Genomic DNA, 22,924 nt, shown 5'->3' with positions numbered 1-22,924 from the left:
GCGATGCACGCTAAAGTTTAAGGCATTTGATATAAAATATCTTGAATTATATGCATAGTAAGGGAAATTGTTTATTTACCACTCCTAACTTTCTGCTCTTCCCATTATTTTCTTATTTCCTAAAGGTCTGTGTTCCTATACTCTCACCTTCATGAATTAGCCATTTTTCCTAGTTCTAACACAGTATTTGGAAGCTAATTTTCTATTCTCTTATACATAGCCCACCCCCAAATTCAAATACAGTACCTTTTCTGTATTGGAAATAATCTACTATGCTGAGGATATAAAATAAATTCTTATTTAAACAAATACCAAGCCAATTTGGTAACCAATTAACCATTTCATTTTTAATTCAAGTCTATTTGGATCTATAAAGTCAATATTATTAAACAATATTAGTCAAAGAAGTAAACCACATCTGAGATCTACTCACTGATAATACCTTGCCTACTTGAGTAATTTCTTTCAAGGTCATGTTGTAAGAGTCGACCAGGGAACGATGGTGTTTCTTTATTTAGCCTGAATTCAACCTAAAAAACAATTATTTAAAAAAACTGGATAAGAACTTAACAATTAGTAATAAAGATAATTATAAAATAACATACAATAACTGGCACACGCTGCAACATACAGATAAACCCTGAAAACATCATGCTAAGTGAAAGAATCCAGACACAAAATGCTAATATTGCATTATTCCATTTATGAAGTATCAAGAATAAGAAAATCTAGAGAGACAGAAAGCAGATTTGTGGCTTCCAGTGGGTTGGGGTAGGACTGCTTAATGGGTACATTAAGCTCTGGAAGTAGATAGTAGTGATGGCTGCACAACATTGTCAATGTATTTAATACCACTGATTTGTACAATCTGCAATGATTAAAATGATAAATTTTATGTTATGTGTATCTTGACACACACACACACACACACACACACACACACACACCCCGCCCCCGCCCAGTCAATTTCATGAGGTCAGATGAAACTGAGGCACTTCCAATTCCTCCATACCCTCACCACAAATACAATGCTTAAAAGAATCATTTTCTCAAAAACAAAAGCACAAAACATACAAAAACTAAATCCTGTTGGAAAAATCACTGTTTTTATCGTTAGAATTTAAGAGTCCAATTATAACATAAAAAAATAGTGTGCCTAAACCTTTTAAGGGATTTCTCTTTTAAATTATTTGATAGAACTGAAAAAAATAAAATTAAACTGCCTCTCATGATTAGCCACAAAAAACCCTAAATATGTATTTTTAAAAGTTATGATGCTTTTGATTCATCCATACTATAAACATTTTAATAGCATTTGCATTATCTTCTTATGAATTATATGAACTAAAGGTATTTTCTCAAAACATATGTCCACAAAAGGGAAAATGAATTGTTTGGAAAGAATTTGGATAAGGCACAGCATTCCTAGAAACACACTGTAATGCTGGAATATGATCTGTCCAGTGAAATCAATTAAGAAAGATTTGCAAGGAATCTATTATGTCCAATTACAATAAAGAATATTTTTATTTAATCCAGCTAACTTCTATTTATTCATGATGATCAAATGGTCTACTTTACAATTGTTCATTTTCATATACAAAATGTGGTCAACTACATTCTTGTCTCCTTGCTACAAGCTGCCTCCTTGACTTGTGTCCTGTCCACACCCTCCCCACGCCCCGACTTACCCTCCTCATGCTGTTATCTGTAAAGTCTGCCCTTCACTTTAGAGCTCCTCCAGTGACATCTATTTAACATTTTCTTCATTAAAAAAAAAAACTGAACTGGGGTGGTTTGAGGTGTACAACTCCATCAAAGGAGAAAAATTGTTCTGTGCCTTGAGACAACTGTGTGGCAGGTGGATACGTTTGAGTGCTGAGGTGTGACAGGAGGGAAAGAAAAACATATGTACCTCAAAAATCAAATGAGAAGCCAAAATTATGGAAATACCAGAGATATGGGAAAATTGTTTGGGGAAAAAAAAACGAATCTCATCTTCATATCTTAACTTCTAAATAGCATTAAGCCTAATTTATGTCCACTACTGATCTATTTTCCTCCCCTTATTTTAAATGGAATGTACGGATATGTTCCCCCCAAATTATTACTTTTTATCTATTATAAGATTCCATTAGTAGTAGGACACGCCATCATTTTACACATAGAAAAAACTTTCCCAACTAAATGACAATGACAATGTGCTATCAATTTTAGGAAGGATCCGGATTTAAGAAATGTGTAAATGTTAGAGAAAAATATCTTACCTTTAGCAATTGACGCAATAAGATTCTGTTGTTAAAAGAGGTTTTTTGTTTGTTTGTTTTACTTTATGTAGGAAGAAAATAAAAATTAGGTTTAAATTGGAGACTACAATAAATGCGCTTAAAATTTCCAGTTCACATTCTACACTTTAAATCATGCTGCTATTTCTTACTTTGTTTTTTTCAGGAAGAGACGATGTTTGAATAACCAGATGAAGCCCACAGTTCACCTGCAATGTAAAAATTAAACCATAAAACATTCTTAAACATGCACACATACACTCCTCCCCAAAATAGTACAAATAAAGATACAACAAACAGAATGCTTGCTTTTTGTTTGTCTCTGGTATTTGATCATGTTCTGAGAATTTGCTGAAAACAATAAAATCACAATTAAGAATTAAAGGTTTCACTGTGATTTATTTTCCAAAATGTCTGCAGCAATTTAACCCTCTACTTAGCACCTCAGGATTTTAACACTTGCCATTTCAGACTTAAGTAAATATCGCAATGGAACAGGTGAAAGGTAGGGGTGTCTGTTAATAATAAATTTTCTTAATTAAAAAAATTGACTCTAAGTTAAAGGAATGTAAATGAACCTTAGCCTTTCACAGAGCCCAGCTCGACCTTCTGGGAAGCCCAAATCTGGGTCAACGCTTTGAGTTGTAATATTAATACAATATTAATACCCTCAAAGTGCCTTGGTCCAGTCCACAAATGTCAAGCCTCGGTCGGACAATAGCTTAAGTAGGGTCAGCAGTCCTGGGCCCAATAATACATCACCCATGACAAAGACGCCAGACAGAAGGGACCACACGAATGGAAAGAAAGAACAAGTGGGAGACCCAACCTACGTTGTTCGTAGCCCGGCCAGAAACAGAGCGGTATTTCCCAGGAATCATGGCAGGAGACAGTCCAGAATCTGTTAGAAATGACGCTGCAGCAGAAATTCAGAGAGACCGAAAGGGGTCAAGTCCCAGGCAACCCGCTCACGGGTTACCATGGAAACACTGATTTCCGGTCTGGTCCTTTCCCAAATCAACTGGCCGAAACAACCTTTAGAGCATCTGGTTCTGTTGGGGGGGGGGGGGGGGGGCGGGGCCGAGGCTGGCCACTTCGGTAGCTATGACAACCACCACTTCCCGTCCGCGCCTATTTACGGCCCACCTCAGCTCGGTCCGCGCGAAATTTGTATCCTTCTGCGGCTGGCTTCGCTCTCGCGGAAGGGTTGCCGGGGGCGGAGGCAGAGGTCCGGGAGCCGGGGGCCCCCCCGCTCGACCTGGTGCTCCGTTCAGCCCTTCCGGTGGCCGAGATGGGAGAAGGAGACGGGCGGGGCGCGGCTCCGAGAGGCGCGCGGAGGGCGGCGGGCCGCGGCCCCCCTGCACCAAAGGCCGCCTCGGTGCCAGCCCGTGGCTTGGCCGCCCACAGAAGCACCACCACCACGTTCGGCAAGTCACGGTTGCTCTTCCCCAGGGACCAGGCCCTGCGGCTGCTGTGGGGCGGCTCCGTGGCGGGCAGCCGCGCCGCTCGGTACGGGCCCAGGGACCGCTCGGCGACCTGCTCTGACCACTTCGCTCCCGCCAGTTTTGACGTCTCTTCGGTGATCCAGAAGAACCTGCGTTTCTCCCAGGGCCTCAGTCTCGTGGCGGACACCGTGCCTACCTTGCACCTTGTGTCCTCTCCCGCACCTACGGAGGAACACGGGGGGAGACCTAGCGGGCGCCCCTTAAAAGCAAGGAGAGCCCCAGGCAGTCAGGCATTCGGAGGCCGCCCCGCGTCCAGCCTCCTGTACACCTCCGGGCCAGGAAGAGGTGCGGCTCCTCCTTTTACTGCCCCCGTGGGAAAGATTTCCGTTGTAAAATTGGAAGTGTGCTTTAAAGGTGTTCGCCAAGATCCTATTTAGCATTAACACTTTGGAATTGAAGTCCTACCCCAAAACCCACCAAACCAAACACTATTGTCCTTCAGATTATAAAGTCGCCTTCACCGCCGCTCCTGAGTTTTTAAATAGAAGTTTTATCTGAGCAAATCTCAAGGAATGGGGTGCTTGGAACTGTTTTTGCGAAACATTACGCAAGACCCAAGCTTGAGGAAATGTCAATTATACATGTCAAAATGGTGGGGGAAAGGGATTACTGGTAAACAATCCCTTCCCACTGATAAACTTTCCTTTGCCACTAGCTGCCTCCTAAACTGAATTTCCCCCCCATCTTACCAGCATCTGCCTGCTGTCTTTATCCTTATAAGCATTGATTACACTTATTTTGCATCTGGTCCCTACCATCTTCTTCTCCACTTCCATCTTGAAGACTTCCCAGCCTTCTTTGAGACAGTGCAACTTCAGCCCTATCACCATCACATAGGTTAAAGTATGACTCAGTTGGGTCTAAACGTTGTAGAAATTTATTTCTACAAATGGGCAGAGTTCACCCAAACCTAACTTGTATGTTTGATGGGTAGTAGACTTATCGGGGGACTACTTCATAAGTTATATAAATGTTTAATCACTATATTATACAACTGAAACCAATATAATATTGTGTGTCAAGTATAATTAAAGTCACTTGTGAGTGACATTTGACTTTGAATGTACAGAAGTATTCATAGAATTTTAGACCTGAAGGAAACCTTAGGGCTCATCTAATCCAAATTCACAATTTATGCATTCCAGGAGGCTAATAATTTCCTCAAAGGCCTATATTCCTTGCTCAACGTTTGATTGCTAGACCAAAACTCTGCAGTACCATCCTGCTCCTACATTGGCGTGGTTGCTAAAGACCCTTTAATAGTATCCTGTAATTATTGGGTTTGCCAAAAATTCATGTGGTTTTTTCCATAAAATGGCTCTAATAGCTTTAACTTCATTTGAAATAATTTTGTTAGATTGTATTGTGACAGCTGTCATAACAGCGTGCATTTAAAAAAAATAAAAATTGGTGAATTTTTGTGTATCCATTTTAATACTGAAGATGGAAGAAAATACATATTTTATCATATTATAATTTATTATTTCAAGAAAAATAAAAATGCAACTGAAACAAAAAAACTTGTTCAGTGTATGGAGAAGATGCTGTCAAATGTGTCAAAGTGGTTTGCAAAGCTTCATGCTAGTGATTTCTCACTGGACAATGCTCACTGGGCAGGTAGACCAGCTGAAGTTGATAGTGATCAAATGAAGACATTAACTGAGAACAATCCATGTGGGAGATAGCTGACATACTCAAAATATCCAGATCAATAAAGTTATTGGTGAAAATGAAAAATGTATCTTTTATTTTATGGAAAAAAACTGTATGGACTTTTTTATTAAGATAAAAGACAAAATTATTAACCTAATCTACAAATCCTTGTGTGCTTTTTGTCCCTGCCTATCATACCAGTTCTGCCCAAGGCCACTGTCTTTGTTGCTCACTATATACCAGTCTTGCTGATCTCCTCAACTATATAATACCCTGGGATGGTGCCCTCTCATTCCCCATGAGGGTCGCAGGATGATTCAGGTAGAATGACCCTCTGTCTCTCTGACCTTAGGTGTCCTGTGTCCCTCATCAGGCACAGTTGGCCACCCCGTGGAAGAAGCCCTTTCAGGTGAGGGGGTGTCAGGACATCCCTGGATTGATGTGGAGGTCCAGGCACTGGGAAGGCAACGACACAGGGGCTGGACTCCAGCTACCTGGGGACGTGGGCAAGATGACTGACGGCACTGTGTACAGTAGGGGTGAGATGGGAAAACTAAGGGGCGCAGGCAGAGGGACATCTGGCTATCTGATCCTGAATGCTCATCCTACAGGATGGAACACCATCATTGGGGAGGGCCAAGGGGGACAGGAAGGAGCGAGACACCCTGAGCTGTGTCAAAACATAGTGACTGGCCACCAACCAAGGGTGTTAATGTCCCAAGTGCTGCCTGTGTGCTGGAAAAAAAGAGGAGGAGTCCTTTTATTGAGTTACTTTATTCAAAAATTACTTACCAATTAAGTCCTTTTATTTAATTGCATCCTTCCCCTTTGATCCCTAATTAAATGCTCCTGTTTTTTATATATGTAATATGCTTCAATACCACTCATCACAATTGCCATGAAATAATTGTGTAGTTTGCTTAATGTTTGTCTCATATTAGAATGTAAGCTCCATGAGAACAGAGATCATATCTTATTTGTTCATTAGTGTATTGCAAGTATCTAGAACAATATTTTGCAAATTTAAGAAATTCAATAACTTTATAGAATTATTATGTGACTATAAGAACAATTTTTGTACTATAACAGAATTTTAAATTCTCTTGTCAGCTTCCCTTCTCACCAAGCTATATGCCATGCAAGACATCTGTCCTTACCTTGCCCTTTACCCAAGCACATTTATGTACATATGTACATAGATAAATATAAATATATAGTAAAAGAGATAAATATTAAACATATGTCACACACACGTACCATTTTTCTTCCCCATAATAATACTACCTAATCAAAAGTTGGGAGAGAAAGCCAAGCTAATGAAACAACCAAAGATTTTATAATATAACAAAAGCTGACTATTGAGAAATCCAAAGGAGATACCAAATTTATTTTTCAATTAATAAACATAGCCAACATTTCTAACAATCGATATTACATTAATATACTTGCAGAGTTATTAGGAAACTATAGATTTTAATAAAGGTTACTTTATATAAGGGTCTTAAAAAGGTTTATTTAGAGTTGATAGTAATAAATCTTTAGGTCGATCTGGATTGAGAACCCCAAAAACATTGCTAGAAGTTCCACCTCTGACTTCCACCTCCACTCACTGTTTTACTTGCCCATTCCAGAACCAGCTGGCTGTCATTCCACACCAGTGACTGAAGAGCTCTTGTAGACACTGTTCTGGGTTCTTGGTCCTAAATGTAGATAAATACACATATGAAAGTTGCCTATGTTTAGGAAGCTTAAGAAAAGGCTGGGCCACCTCCAAAGAAGGAAAAGGGGCTCTGAGGAGCACTATACAATGTGTGACATTTTGCTTCACAAAACTGTTATTATTGTTTTTCCTTAACTGTCAATTTTGCATCTTTGTTTTTTTATCCAACTATATTGCTTCACTGCTTAATTGAAGTATAGCAAATATACAGGTAAGTGCTCAAATCTTAAATCATTGGATTACCATATACTTAACAGATGTAACCAGTATGTACGTCAAAGAAACAACGTTACTAGCAACCCAGCCCCTTCCCCATTCCTCAGAGGAACCAAGTTTGCTCATTGTTTTTGTTGTTGTTATTGAACCTCATATAAGAAGAATCATACTGGAGGCATTTCTTGTGTCTGGCTTCTTTGTTCAACATTATATTTGTGAGATTTATCCGTACTGTTGCATATAGCAGTAATTTGTTTTTCATCATTATATAGCAGTCCAGTGAATGAATACACCAGAATTCTTTTATCTGTTTTACTGTTGTTGGACATTTGGATTGTTACCATTTTGAGGCTACTGTAAATAATATTGCTATAAATATTCTTAGGCATGTCTTTTTCATATGCATACAACTTCTGATGTTATATAACTAGAATTGTTGGGACATGCTATTATGTTAAATGGTAGTATGTAATACCAAAGAGTTTTTTAAAATACTTGTACCAATTTATGCTCTAGCAACATCTTATGAAAGTTTACATTGTTCCACATATCTACACTTGGATTGTCAGTCTTTCACATTTGAGTCCTTTTGTCCTGCTGGGTATAGTAGTGGTTTACTTTGCATTTCCCATTTTGTAAATGAAATTAGGAAGGGATCACCTTTTCGAATGTTAGTTGAACATTTGGATACCCTCTCTGGTGATATGCCTATATTTCTTTTGGATTGTCTTTTTCTTGTTGATTTAAAATTAATAGCCCTGGTTGGTGTGGCTAGGGGATTGATTGCCAGACTGCAAAGCAAAGGGCCACTGGTTTAATTCCCAGTCAGAGTACATGCCTGGGTTTGAAGGCCAGGTCCCTAGTAGGGGGCGCGTGAGAGGCAACCATGCATTGAAGTTTTTCTCCCTCTCTTTTTCCCTCCCTTCCCCTCTCTCTAAATAAATAAATAAATAAATAAAATCTTTTTTAAAAAGTTCTTAATAAATTTTGTCTCCAAGGACTTTGTAAATTAAATATATTTTAAATATCTTCTCTCACTGTGGCTTTCCTTTTTACTCTTAATAGTGTCTTTTGACATTCTGCAGTTCCTAATTTTAATGTACACCAACTAACCAATCTTTTTCTGTACTCTTAAAACATTCTACTATGATGTTTTCTACACATTTATTGTTTTTACATTTTATATTCAGATCTGTAACCCATTCAGAATTCATTTTCATGTATGATGTAAGGTAGGGTTTAAGTTTAATTTTTTTTCCCCATGTAGGCTTAGCATCTTTTATTGAGAAGACTAGCATTTCCTCATTGCCCTGCATCATCAACTTTGTCATGAATCAAGTTTATATACATAAGTCTGTTTCCATATTTTTTAATTCTGTTCCATTTATCAGTTTGCTTGTCCTTATACCACTATCACAGTGCCATAAGTACTATAGCTGATAGTAAGAATTAATATCCAGTTGATTAATTCTTCTCACTTTGTTCATCTTCATGGACATCTTGGCTATTTGGGGCCCTTTAATTTCCCATATATATATTTAAGAATAGGTGCATCAGTTTCCACAAATTATCCGCTAGAAGTTGGATAGGGGCTGCATTGAATTTATAAATGAATGTGGAGAGAGAACATTGATTCTTCCAGTCCATGATCACAGTGTAGCCCTCCATTTATTTGGGTTTTTACATTTCCCTTAAAAACATTTAATGGCATTTTACATAGAGATCTGATATACTTTTCATTAGATTTATTCTATTTAACTTTAGTAAAATATTTAGTTTTGCTATTTTCAATAGTATTTAAAATTATTTTCTAAATGTATGTAGATAAATTGACTTTTGTTGACCTTGTATCCAGAAATCTTGTTAAACTCATTAATTATTATTAAATTATTATTCAGTAATTTGCAGGTTCTTTTGGATTTCCTACATGTATAAAAATACCTTCAAATAGTTTATGATGTTTGTGCTTTTATTTATTATTCTTCCTGTTGCACTGGAACCTCCATTACTACAGTGTGTGGAAGAGACAAGGTGAAGGGGATTCGTCATTCCTATTTTCAGAGGAAAAGCCTTTAATATTTTACTATTTCATGAGATTTTTCTGTAGGTTATTTTTTAGCTGCTCTTTATCATAAAGAAACATTCTCTATTCCTAGTTTGTATACAAATTTAAATCATAAATGATGTGGAATTTTATCAAATGCTTTTTCTAAATCTATTAATGATCATATATTTTATTATCCTGTGAACCTTGAAAATAAAAATACATGGAAGGTCTTGTGGTGGCTAACTGGACTCAAATAAAAGATAAAATAAAATAAAATAAAATAAAATAAAATAAAATAAAATAAAATAAACAGAATCAAGGAGTCATTTCTGCACAGAGGCCTCTCACACAAACTGCACTTCCCAAAGAAGCTTCTGCTCCAGACGGCCTGCCCCTGCGCTGAACTGCCTGCCTGCCCTGTGTTCCTGCCCTCTGAGCCAGCCCTTATAAAGGAGCTCCTGGAGTCCTGTTTCAAACAGTGCTACAGAGGCTTTTCCCATCCAACTGGAGCTACACAGCTCTGACCAATCAGAGCAGCTCTAGTCTGACCAAGGTACAAGGGCAGGACTTCTGTCCATATAAGCCAGCACCCAGGTGGCACTTTCTATCTAAGACTGAAGGTTGTGTTTCCTAAGGGATTCTCCGTGGAGCAGATGGGCATGGAGCAGAACGGATCTGGTGGAGCCTGGAAGCTGGGCAGAGCTGAGGGCACCATCGTGGAGCTGCCTAGCTGAAGAGGGGCCCGGCGCAGGGGTAGCCTCATGAGGATGCTGTTCTCACAGGCATGCTGTAGCAGTATCCAGCTGTTCCCCAGCAGTGCTGTGCTCACAGTTATACTGTATTACTGTTGAGCTGTTAGCACTAAATAGTTTCCTTCTTCACACCCCAAATTGGGCATTCCTGCTAGCATTTGAATGGGTGCCAATGACCATGGGTTGATATTCTGTTAATGCAGTGAATTATGTTGTTTAGAAATACACAATCAAACTTGCCTGGCTGAAGTAACTCCAATTTGGCCAAGGTGTGTTATTCTTTTTATATATTGTTTAATTTGATTTGCTAATATTTTATTTAGGATTTTTGCTCCTGTGTTTGTGATCAAAATAGGATTCAGTATCAAATTTATGCTCATTTGGAATTGTTCCTACCTTTATCATCCTCTGGAAAAATTTTCTATAAATTGGCATCATGTATTCACTAATGAATTTAGTATTAATATTTGGTAGAATTCACTGATAATGGCATGTAGTCCTGGAGTTTTCCTTGTGGGAAGATTTGTAATGATGGATTAAATTTCTAGAATTTTCTGTTTGTTTTTATATTTTCATCAATTATATCTGTCTAGAAATTTGTCCATTTAAATTTTCAAATATGTTGACAAAATTGTTCATGATAATCTTTTTTTAAAAAAGATCTTATTTATTTATTTTTAGGGCAGGGAAGGGAGGGAGAAAGAGAGGAAAAAAAACACCAATGTGTGGTTGCCTCTTACACACCCTTTACTGGGGACCTGGCCGCAGCCCCAGTGTGTGCTCTGACTGGGAATCGAATCTGCAACCTTTTTGGTTCACAGGCCTGCACTCAATCCACTGAGCCACACCAGCCAGGTCATGATAATCTTTTATCTTTAAACTTTTGATCTATAGTAAATTTTGCTTTCTCATTCTGTTTTTTCCTCTTGATCTGTTTCACCAGGTGTTCATCCATTTTATTAGTCTTTTCAAAGAATGAACTTTGCTTTGTTAGTCTTTTCTCTGTTACTTTTTTCTTTTTCATTTATTTCTATATTATTTGCTTATCACTACTTACTTATTTTAGCTTTGTTTTTTTTAATTGATTGGTTACATGTATGTATTACTGAGCTAAATGATTAACAGACCTTTTCATATCTTTTTCATTAATCAAGTGTGTTAAAAAGTGAAGAACAGTAGAATATCTTTACATATTCAGATGATGTATTTCACACAAGGAATAACTGAAGGATAACTAACCTGTGTATGTGAAGACAAGACATTGAACGACCAAACATTTCCAATTTTGCTCAACTGCCTACATTTTAAAAAATATTTCCAGTATTTTAAAGTTAGTTTTAAGACTAATTTTTAAGAATAGTTTTAGGGTCGCAGCAAAATTGAGGGGAAGTTAGAGAGATTTTCCACAAGCCCCCGGCTCTCACACATGCACAGCCTCCCCCATTGTCAATACCCTGCACACAGGGTACATTTGTTAAAATTGATGAACCTGCATAAGCACATCCTTATCCAAAGCCCATAGTTTGTACCATAATTCACTCTTGGTTCCTCTACTTTTTAAGTCTTTATTTACTGTTCTTCCTTAACTTCTTGAGAAGTTAAATTAGATCATTTTGAGAATTTTCATAGTGAATGGCAGATGGTGCAGTTGTTTCACATGCTTACTTCAGTAGAGTGGGATTGATAGAGAAAAACAGACTCCTGAAATAGGGACATGTTAGAAAAATTTTGGGTAATGCATTTTTGCATGTGTCAATGATTCTAATCTAACTTAAGATAAACAGTTTTTCTATAACATTATGTACAGTTAAGATTATAAATTTCCTTCTAATCAGGTATTTACTGAATCCTAAAGATTTAGACAGAATATTTTTATTATTATTTAGTGTAAAATATATTCTCTAATATCCACCATAATTTTATCTTTCACTCATGGGTTATTTAGAAATTTATTTTAAAATTTCCAAATAATACAGGCATTTTGTGGTTATATTCTGGTACAGATTCTAGGCCAATTACGTTGTGGCCAGAGAATGTACAACATATGAATTTAATCTTTGAAATTCATGAAACTTGTGTTAGGCCTAACATAGGTCAGCTTTCATAAATGTTCCACATGCACATGAGGTGTATGTATGGTGGGTTCAATGCTCCATATGTTTATCAAACATGTTTGAATATCCTATATCCTTATGGAATTTTTGTCTACTTATTGTATTAGTTACCGAGAGAGGTATGTTAAAAATCTTCCACTGTCATTCTGAATTTACAATATTTTGTCTTATAATTCTAACAATGTTTGTGTTATATATTTTGAAGCTATGTTATTAGTTACAGAGCACTAATATCGTGCCTCCAGCTTTCTTTAGGTTAGTGTGGCATAGTACATATTTTCACATCTTTTTACTTTCAATTTTTCTGCATCCTGAGGGGCTTAGGCATTACTCTGTCTTATGGTTGCCTCTTTGAAGGAAATAAGTCTTTTTTCCTCTGGCTGCCCCTAAGTTTTTCTCTATGGTTTTCAGTTTTACAGCAACATGCATAGTTATGCTTTTTGTTTTTACTTTGATAAATAAATTTCATTTTAATAAATAACATCTGAGAATGTTGGTAAATTTTGTTACGTGGTTCAAATATTGTTTCAGTGTTATTGAATGAAGAGGCATTTAGGGAAATGCCGGACAACCTGAAACGTAATAATATCCATATAATAGAAGGAGAAGAAGAGGAGCAAGGAATAGAGAACTTGTTTGGAAAAGGAATGAAGGAAAACTTCCCTAATTGGAGGAGCGAAAAAGTCACACAAGTCCAGGATGCACAGAGGGTCCTATGCAAGAGGAACCCAGGGAGGCCCACTCCAAGACACATCATCATGAAAATGGCAAATATCAAAGACGAACAGAGAATCCTAAAGGGAGCAAGGGAGAAAGAGGTAGTAACATGCAAGGGAGCCCCAGTACATTCTCTGGAACTACAATAAATATTATATATTGTACATTTTCATCTTATCTGCTACTTTTTATGATCTTTTCTATAGTTCCCATCCTTTTGTTTCTTCTTTCTTTTTTAAAAATGTTTGTTTTTCTTTGTTTTTATTTAACTCAAAATAGCTAATAACAAAAACATTAAAAAATATTTCCAACCCTTGACTCTTCAGTTATTTTTGGTGGATGACACTTGATTTTTTAGTTCTCCCTTGTTTCCAGTATGTAGTAACATATCTATCATAAATATATGTTACTCTAAAAGTTTGCAGCAGGCTTTAAACTTGTATATTTATATCCTAATCAAATAACATCATTCAGTAATTAGTTTTGAATCTAAATATGCTTCTCCCACACAGAAGCTCATTAAAATGAATAATCATAAATAACCTAGCTATTAATTAATTAGTTTTCAATGAAATGTCTAAATACAGCACATACATACAGGTTGCATTTTTGCTTATATTCTTTACTACTCAAAAATGAATATAAGATGTACAGCGGAGTCATATCATTAACGCATTCAAGTTACATTAATTCAAGATTCGAGGTCAGCGAAAAGGAAACCATAAGGAACATAACAGTAAATCTCATGACAATACCACCTATTCAATGAATAGACTCCCTTGGGAAAACCGAATTGAGTGCTGTTCCTATGCTGCTCCCTTAGGCTCTGTCAGTTCACATTCTGTCTCTTAGAGGGCAAGCGTCTTTCAGGAATAAGTGTAATTCTAGTGTTTGAAGGTATGTGGGTTTTTTTAATACAAAATAGCCCCTAAACAAACAACAACAAGTTCAATTATTCTTCAACAAAAGAAACAGTCATTTCTTCCATCACTGGAGGAAAAACTGACCGTGGTAGATGGACAGATTTCCAACATGGTGCCTTTCTAAAGGGCTTTCAAGGATAATCTTGGTACCCCGTAATATCTAATGGACCGGCATTAGAAGCCATGCTCTGGGTATGATGCAACTCCACTGTTATTTATATTTAAAATGCCATGGTTTAAAAAGTGCCCTACTATTGTCAGCATCATTTAATTTTCAGTTTACTCTATTTTGCCGTTTATGATGCGCATCCACATTTTGTGCACATTATACATGGGATTACATAGTCATTATACCCATGTATAATGCACATCCTTACTTTTCCCTCAAAAATTTGGAGGGGAAAAGTATGCGTTATACACAGCAAAATACAGCAGTTCCTCCATCATAGTTAGCAGTGTGTTTCTGTGACACTCTCCTGGACCCAGCACTTCAGAATGTATCTATCACTGGCTGAGAAAAAAACTTCGTAACAAAAATATTTTGTGTCACAAAATCTGAACACAAAAGCTACCGGAGTCGATCAGTCTCAGTACAATTCAGGATGAGATTTTCAATTAACAAATGGCCGGTCAAGCCAAGAGTCACTTTGTTTTGTAGCACGGGGTGCTCCAGGGATCTTGTACAGCCTCCTTTTCTTGGATTTCTAAATTGGCAGCTACATTCTACTTCTTAAACCTTTGGCCTTAACCTCAGCAAGCCCTCATTCAGTTTCTATTTTTAAAAGCACCATTCTAATGGAAATGTCTCTGCTCTGAATTAAGCTGGGACTGGATTTTACCACTAGCTAGAGCTGTTACGTCACAGAGTTTAGGTTAATTTGGTAGATATTGATTTCTTTGACTACAACTCTGAAAGTGGCTTCAGCTTCTTCTGGCCATGCAGGCTTTCTAGCTGGGCTGTAGGTGAGGGTAGAATATTCCATGGAGAACTCCTTCAATAACCACATTTGGAAAACCGCTGGCTGCAGGCAAGACTTATGGATCCCTGAGGAACAGCAGCACCGGCTGGTGGGGCAGTTTGCTTGACTCTTCCGATTCTGTCTCATCAAAAGATCCAGAACTCTCTGCCTTTGGTAGGGACGGCAAGTGCCGTATGTTTAAGAAATCAAGAAACAGTTTGGGAAGTTCTTCATTTTCTAAAATGACAGCCTGTAAATATGTTTCCAAGCCTTGTCATCGTTCTTCCAACACTTTTGGGACCCAGTTCCTCACATGTTTAGAAGGGATTTCTGGAGTTTTAATACATTTCTTAAGCTTTTTGTGCAAGGCATGAAATTCACTGTACCTTTTCTCAAGAAAATGTTTTCTTCCATTCATTAGCACTTCTATCTTAAACACCTTAACTTTTTAATCAGAGGGCAGTCCTCCCTTCACATTATTTCACCAAATGCAGATAATGGTATTGAAAAACTATTTCTTCTTTTTTCACTCTAAATATTTTCTTTTGACTCATGTCCCAGTTGATTAATACATTCCTAGAAATTCTGCTTCTTAAACTTTATTATTTTTATTTATTTTATTTTTAAATCATGTTTATTATATTACAGTTGTCAAAATTTTTCCCCCTTTGCCCTCCTCCACCTGTCCCGCCCTGCCCCCAGCTCCCACAGTCAATTCCCAGTCTGTTGTCCATGTCCATGTGGTCATTCATACATGTTCTTTGTTTAGCCCCTTCCCCTTCTTTCCACCATTATCCTCCTTCCCCATCCTCTCTGGTCATGTTCAGTCTGCTCCATGTTTCCATGCCTGTGGCTTACTTTGTTCTTTGTTTATTTTGTTGAATAGATTCCACTTATAGGTGAGATCATATCGTATTTGTCTTTCCCCGACTGGCTTATTTCACTTAGCATAATATTCTCCAGTTCGATCCATGTTGTTGCAAAAGGTAGGAGCTCCTTCTTTATTTCTTTTTTTTTAAATGCAGATTGATTTTATTTATTGTTTTAAACATCAAAATCCATTATAAAATATTAAAAAATTTAAATCCATTATAAAGTCTCAGTAATTAAAACATGACACCAGCACAGAAACAATCAAGGAGATCAATGAAATAAAATGAGCATTCTAGAAACAAACATATGTATCTAACAATGCAATGTATGGTTAAATTGATATTTCAAATCATTGGGGAAAATAAGGCTTATTCAACAAATAAGGTGCATGGACCACTATTACTTGAAATAAAATAACTATAGAGCCCTATTACACACAATATACAAAAAAATATTCAAGTGAGTTAAAAATCAATATGTAATATCTAAGGAGTTTTAAGAGAAAATACAAAATAATATTTTTCTTACCCCGAAGTAAAATATTCAAACCCAGAAGCTATAAAGTAAAATATTGGCAATATGACTATATTAAACATTTAAGACTATACAGTAATATACATATAAAAAAGTTAAAGGACAAGTAATAGAATAGGAAAGTATTTCCAACACAGCTAAAAAAGGGTTAATAGTTGTTTTTTTTCGGAAAAAAGTTATACAAACATTTAATCAAAAAAATGGATAAAGAGTAACAAAAAGCCATTTAAAGCTTTTAAAAAATAATTGAAATTAGCAAGAAATATTAAAAAAACGGGTTTAGTTTCAACAAATAATAAAGTAAAAATTAAAATAACACATCATTGTCCCAATCAGATTAATAAGTATTAAAAATATTGGTAATATCAGGTATTGGTGACTGTGAAAGAAACTGGGTATTCACAGACTCTTTTTCTTCATCTCTTAAAGCAGTCCCTTTAGCATATCTTGTAATGCTGGTTTGGTGGAGATGTATTCTTTTAGCCTTCTTTTATCTGGGAAACCCCTTATTTCTCCTTCCATTTTAATTGAGAGCCGTGCTGGGTAGGGCCGTGTTAGTTGCAGGCCTTTGCTTTTCATGACTTGGAATATTTCTTGCCATTCCCTTCTGACTTGTAGTATTTCTGTTGAGAAGTCAGCTGCTAGATGTACCGAGGCTCCCTTGCATGCTACTACCTCTTTCTCCCTTGCTTCCTTTAGGATTCTCTGTTCATCTTTGATATTTGCCATTTTCATGATGATGTCTTGGAGTGGGCCTCATTGGTTTCCCCTTGAATGGGACCCTCTGTGCTTCCTGAAATTGTGTGACTTTTTCTCTCCTCCAATCAGGGAAGTTTTCCATCATTACTTTTTCAAACAGGTTCTCTATCCCTTCCTCCTCTTCTCCTTCTGGTATCTCTATTATCTGGATATTATTATGTTTCAGGTTGTCCTGCATTTCCCTAAATGTCTCTTCATTCTTTTTGAGTCTTTTTTTCATTTTCTTGTTCCTTCTGGGAGCTTTTTTCTACCTTATCCTCCAGCTTGCTGATTCGATCCTTGGCTTCATCTAGCCTGCTTTTGATTCCTTCTCCTGTGTTCTTCAATTCAGAAATTGTATTCTTCATTTCCTCTTGTCTCTTATTGATAGTTTCTATGTCTTTTTTCATGCTGATATAGTTTGCAGTGTGATCCTCATAGTTTCCCTGTAGATTTTTGTAATTCTCTCTGAGCTAACTGAGCTGACTGAACTTCCTTAGAACCGTTGTTTGGAATTCAATATCTAATAGTTTACTTGCCTCTATTTCATTTAGTCCTCTCTGGAGATTCCTCCTTTCCCTTTGACTGAGGGGTGTTTCTTTGTCTTCCCATTATTTGTGAGACTCTGCTTTCTTGCTTCTGTTTCTTAAATTGATCAGCCTTGATTTCCTGACTTTGTGGTATGAACTTCTATGGTAAGAGGCCTCTGTTTTTTCTTTCTGGTTCTGCTTCTGATGACCCTGTCATCAGATGTTGACCCTGTCTGAACTTAGGCAATCTGTTCGAGACTTTCAGGAATCTACTGTCTGTGGCTGTCTCCTTCAGTTGTTAATCTAGTCACACTGCACTCAGCAGTCAGGCTTAGACACCACAAGGTGGGGCAGAATCCCTCCTTGGGGCGGGGTTACTGTGTCCTCTCATGCTGCTGCTCAGGGAAGTGGTCTGCCTGAGCCATATGGCTGCTGCCACATGGGGGATTAGTCAGCTCTAGGATCCTGCCAGCCACTCTCTCCATTCTCTCCCCAAAGCCTCCGTCTCCAGTCTCTCCTCAGGTGCCCCTAGACCACTCTTGGCCCCCTTTATCCAAGGATCTACTATCTATGGCTGTTACTCTGTTCAACAGTCAGGCTTTAGCACCACTAGGCCAGGGCAGCGTCCCTCCTGGAGGCAGGGCTATTCTGTCCTTTCACACTGTTACCTCTCAGGAGAGTGGTCTGCCTGAGCAAGATGCCTGCTGCCACACGTAGCAACACTGGGATCCCCCCAACCACTCTCTCAGTTCTCTCCCCAAAGCCTCCTTCCCCAGTCTTTCAGGCGTTTCCAGCTCATTCTACTCCCACCTTTGCCAAAGACCAGAGTAAGTGGCTTCAAATAAAAATTTATGCGTTGGCCCTTTAAACGGCTCTTTTTATCTCCGGAGGCCTGTCTCTGGCAGAGAGCAACTCTGCACTTTTTGCAGCTGTCTGTTATCTCTGTACTTTTTGGGCTCTGGTGCTGTAGGCTGGAGATCCCTGCTTAGGGTTTAGACCCCGCTCTTCTCAGGGGGATCCAGCTGGCCATTTCAATATCCTTCTGGCGCTGCCACCCGTGGGTGCCCTCCTGCCTTCTCAAGTCTCTACTGCACTCCTTACCAGTTAGGTTGTGCTAAAGCTGATTCTTCTATCTGTCCGAGGTTATAATGCTCCTCTCTTATTATTGTTCAGTTGTTTGTTTTAGGTGATTTCTCCACAATTTAATTGTAATTCCAGATTGGTCCTGGGAGGAGGTCAGTGTGACTTCCATTCACTCCTCCGCCATCTTGATTTCTACTGCTTCTTAACCTTTAATTATGAAGAAGTAATTAAATACATATACAAAGATTTATGTTTAAAGATTTCCAATACCGTGGTTATAATAAATTGCAGTATATTTGTACAATAAAGTGTTTGAAGCCATTAAAATTATGAGGTATAATATTTAATAACATAGCAACATGATGTATTAAAAGGGAAAATATAATAGATCATAAAACATATGATCCCAAATTTTCTAAATGCATAGAAAAAGAAAAAGTATGCCAAAATATAAAGTTGTTAACCATGCATGATGATATTATGGCCAATTTTTAAGGTATTTTTCTTCTCTGTATCATGTAAATTTTCTCAGTGATAAAATGTATTGTTATATATAGAACAAAAGTTATTTTTAAAATCTGATTAAGTTACTAAAATTTCATTTTATCAGGCATATATCTGTTTTGTAAAGATACACAAGTTGTGTCCAGAAAGTATCCACCCATATACTATGAAAAATAGAGACATTTACTGAAGAAGAAACATTGTACATAGGACAATGACACCTTAGTCCCCTTCAAAGTAGGTACCTTGGGATCTCACACAGTTCTCCCAATTGTCATCAGCTGCCCAGTTGTATTTTCCTGAATCTCATCAACAGTCTGAAATCCTTTCCCTTCCAAAGGCAATTTCAGTTTTGGGAAAAGCCAGAAGTTGCAGGGCACCAAATCTGGGCTGTAGCGGGGCTGAGTCACCTGGGTGATTTGATGTTTCATTAGAAAACTCTGCACAAGATGTGATGCAGCAGTGGGCATGTTGTCATGATGAAGCTTCCACTCACCATTTGCCCATATCTGTGGCTTTCTAAGTTATCCAAAGAGTTCCCATGGAGCAGGGGTGTCAAACCTTCCAGCATCTCTGAGCCACACTGGAAAAGAAGCAATGTCTTGGGCCACACATTAAATACAAAAACACCAGTGAAAACTGATGAGCAAAAAAAAAGGTTTTAAGTAAATTTACAGTTTTGTGCTGGGCCACATTCATAGCCATCCCGGGCCACATCGGCCTGTGTGCCTTGGATTGGATACCCCTGGCATGGGGAAATGTTCAAGCTTAATGCAAAACTTGACCCATACTTGTTGCCCTATTCACTCAGTTATATTGAATGCAACAGCCACACAGTACACATGCTCACTCAACAGCATCTACCACCCCCACTGACTAGTACAGCTAAGTGGTCATTGTTCATTCATGTGCATTCCAGTCCACTCTCTTTGGAGGACAGGTTGCATCGATGTAGCACAAACTGTTCTCGTTATATAAACAATAGTTGGACTTTTTCTGGACAGATCTTGTATGTACGTATTCTAAATTTTAAAATTCTTGGCTTAAACATAGATGTAGCCAGTGGAACTTAGTCATAATTTTATAAACACAATTAAAGATGAGACAAATTTTTAAGTCTTCACTAATATCAGATGTAATTATTTGTGTTACCAAGAACTCTTCACAAAAGTTTTGTCACAAAGTTTTCTTTAACTTGAGTATTAATAGCTTGTATTATAGCAACCAAAGATGTCTGCTGAAATATTTTTTCAGTGGTATGAAGGCAGTTGCTACTCCCAGGACCATAAGTAAAATGACAAAAGCACTGTAACTTTGTTTTTATTTTCCTGTCGTTTCTGATTTTTTCTTCTTTCAAGCCCTCCTACATTTTTCAAATATCTTTTCTTATTCTCTTCCACATAATTTCTGGATACTCAGTCTATGTTACTTTCTAAGTATCCAAATCCTCCTCCTCTCTATCTCTTACTTCCCCCACAAATCAAAATTTCCATTTCACATTGTAATTTTCCTCAGGAAAGTATAAAAACACTAAAGCCAATCTTATTATCTTATTAAGCATTCTCTAAAAGTATAAAACCCTGATGATTGGGTTTTCTCGAATAATGCTACTGCTATGATATCCAGTAATTTAATGCTAGTAGTAGTATCTCAGGCAGCTGTTGATTTAGGGGAAAAAATGGGTTGTAAGCAAAGAGCTTAATAGCTTTAGATTTTCGGCTTGACCAGAATGCTTAATAATTTATGATTTAGAAAGAGTAAAAGACAGCATGACAGAGTCCTTAAGAACTTGGACAATGAAGTCAGTTTGACCTGGTTCAAATTCCAGCCTTCCGAATGTGACCTTGAAAAAATGTTATCTTTACTCTTACTACTTGTAACTTTTGGAAAGATAGAACCATAGCAGATAGATTTACCTTTTATATAATTCTCATATGATTTACATTTTTAGATTACATTTGAAAATGAAATTACACAAATAGAAGTCTATGCTGACAATCTATCTAATGATGTCACTTCAGTACCTGCCCACTGCGAAGAAGGCCCAGTGCATAAAAGTACACAGATTTCTCTGAAAAGGGCTCTTCACCATTGTTTTGACTCTTCAGTTGATTGATCAAGTGAATTGATCTTTTGTATATGAAAGGTTCATGAAAAGCAAAGTCTAACTCATACGTAATAGTGTTTATTCTCTTCCAGGTATTCAGGTCACAGTGCAAGTGTTTGTGAGACTATGGTGTATTGCAACTACTCAGAATGATAAGCTATGGTCTAGAACTTCCTGTCTTTGACATTTACTCCAGTGACTCAGAAACAGATTCACACTGGAACATCAAGAGTAAACAGAGTGTGTGTCCTCTGACCGGTGTGGCTCTGTTGGGCGTCTTCCTGCAAAGCGAAAGATCACGGGTAGGATTCCGGATCAGGACACATGCCTGGGTTGCAGGTTTGGTCCCCACTGAAGAGCATACAAGAGGCAACCAATCAATGTTTCTCTCACATATCCAAGTTTCTCTTCCTTTCTTTCTCCTTCCCTTTCCCTCTCTCTAAAAATAAATAAATAAAATCTTTTTAAAAAAATAAGTGAACAGAGTGAGTTGTCTATTATAGCTGTGCAAGTGAAAGAAGAGACCTGTTAAAAACACAACGAATGGTTTTCAAATCTTTGCTCATGTAATTACCTCTTAACTCCTGTAAATCTTTCACTTCCAGATATTTTGACAAATGAATTATCAGCAAAATTTGTTTAGCTCTAGGCAAAATTTTACCTGCTTGCCAAGATAATGAAGATAATCCTTCCCACAATCCCCCACTCCCTCCTTTTCCTTCTTTTTCTTTTTACATTTTTGGTGGAAGTCAGGTTTTAAAACAAAAACATTTTAAAACAAAAACAGTAGCAACATTTCTAGATCAAGATTAAGCATTGAATATTTAAGTTTAGCGCAGAAGCAAAATTCATATGGGCCTGCTTTGACATTCATGAGTTACAATGTCACTATTCTAAATAAAGATAAATAACAATGATAGTGAGCACAACCAAGTCTGATACTATTCAATGATTTGGGGTGAAGCCAGGGCATTTAGCCTTGATTATTATTGTCTATGGTATTTATTTGTTTGTCCATTTATAATACCATTAGATCTATGGATAGTCTCTGTGAGCATTTCTGGTGAAGTAATAGCTCTCACAGAAAACTTTCGACAGGAATCAATTTAAATAGCGATAGAATTTCATATACTTAGATTTCGTTGTGAAAGGAATCTATTTACATCAGTTCCTATTACAACAAATTAGCTTGATTAATTTAGGTTGAAATTACTAAAATCATGCAAAAAAAAACTATTACATTTATAACATATCCCCATTTTAGGAATTAGATTTTCCTCTATCAATCCCACTCTGTTGAATTCTACATTTTGGAAATATGTATGCAAAACTAGGCTGCCCTGTCTGCTATTCACCGGTAAAATTTCTATGGCAATTCTATACAATGAAGTAATTTGTTACAATGGCTTCTGAAAAACTTTTTATAACTCTGATTTTTTTGTCGAAAATAAAAGTAAATATCAATTTTATACCTCACATGTCTTGCTAGTTCTGCATGATTAGAAGAACCTGCATCCTCAAAAGTTTAAATAATACACCAAAGTGACTGTCTTCCAAAACTAATTTCATGTCTGACTTAATTGTAATTTTAATAAAAAGAGTAACAAAATAAACAAAAATTAATAGAAGTTGGGACCCTGAACAACTATTATGTAGAAGAATAA

The 22,924-nt window shown here is 37.2% G+C and overlaps 2 protein-coding genes across 3 annotated transcripts in view; one reads left to right on the top strand and one right to left on the bottom strand.

Moving 5' to 3' along the window:
* The window catches only part of LRRC49 (leucine rich repeat containing 49), a 157,852-nt gene extending 154,541 nt beyond the window's left edge, over positions 1–3,311 (bottom strand). For both annotated transcript variants that reach the window (XM_054595298.1, XM_054595395.1), the window contains exons 1-3: positions 3,119–3,311; positions 2,438–2,494; positions 443–530 (exon numbers count right to left, since the gene is read on the bottom strand). In XM_054595298.1, coding sequence (XP_054451273.1) covers positions 443–530; positions 2,438–2,494; positions 3,119–3,166 — 193 coding nt within the window. In that variant the 5' untranslated portion in view covers positions 3,167–3,311. The remainder of the gene's footprint in view (positions 1–442; positions 531–2,437; positions 2,495–3,118) is intronic.
* On the top strand, positions 3,196–21,792 carry THAP10 (THAP domain containing 10). Its single transcript, XM_054577965.1, is given in 8 exon segments — positions 3,196–3,334; positions 3,437–3,954; positions 3,956–4,075; positions 5,796–5,852; positions 21,105–21,250; positions 21,351–21,434; positions 21,436–21,504; positions 21,738–21,792. Coding segments are annotated over 8 exon segments (1,188 nt in total).
* The last annotated feature ends 1,132 nt before the right edge of the window (positions 21,793–22,924 follow it).

Source organism: Pteronotus mesoamericanus, unplaced genomic scaffold (genome assembly GCF_021234165.1).
Source record: "Pteronotus mesoamericanus isolate MK-2021 breed Mesoamerican mustached bat unplaced genomic scaffold, CSHL_Meso_final contig_100, whole genome shotgun sequence".
NCBI classification, from domain to species: domain Eukaryota; kingdom Metazoa; phylum Chordata; class Mammalia; order Chiroptera; family Mormoopidae; genus Pteronotus; species Pteronotus mesoamericanus.
Note: the sequence above shows the minus strand (reverse complement) of the source record. Positions and strands in the feature narration are given on the sequence as shown.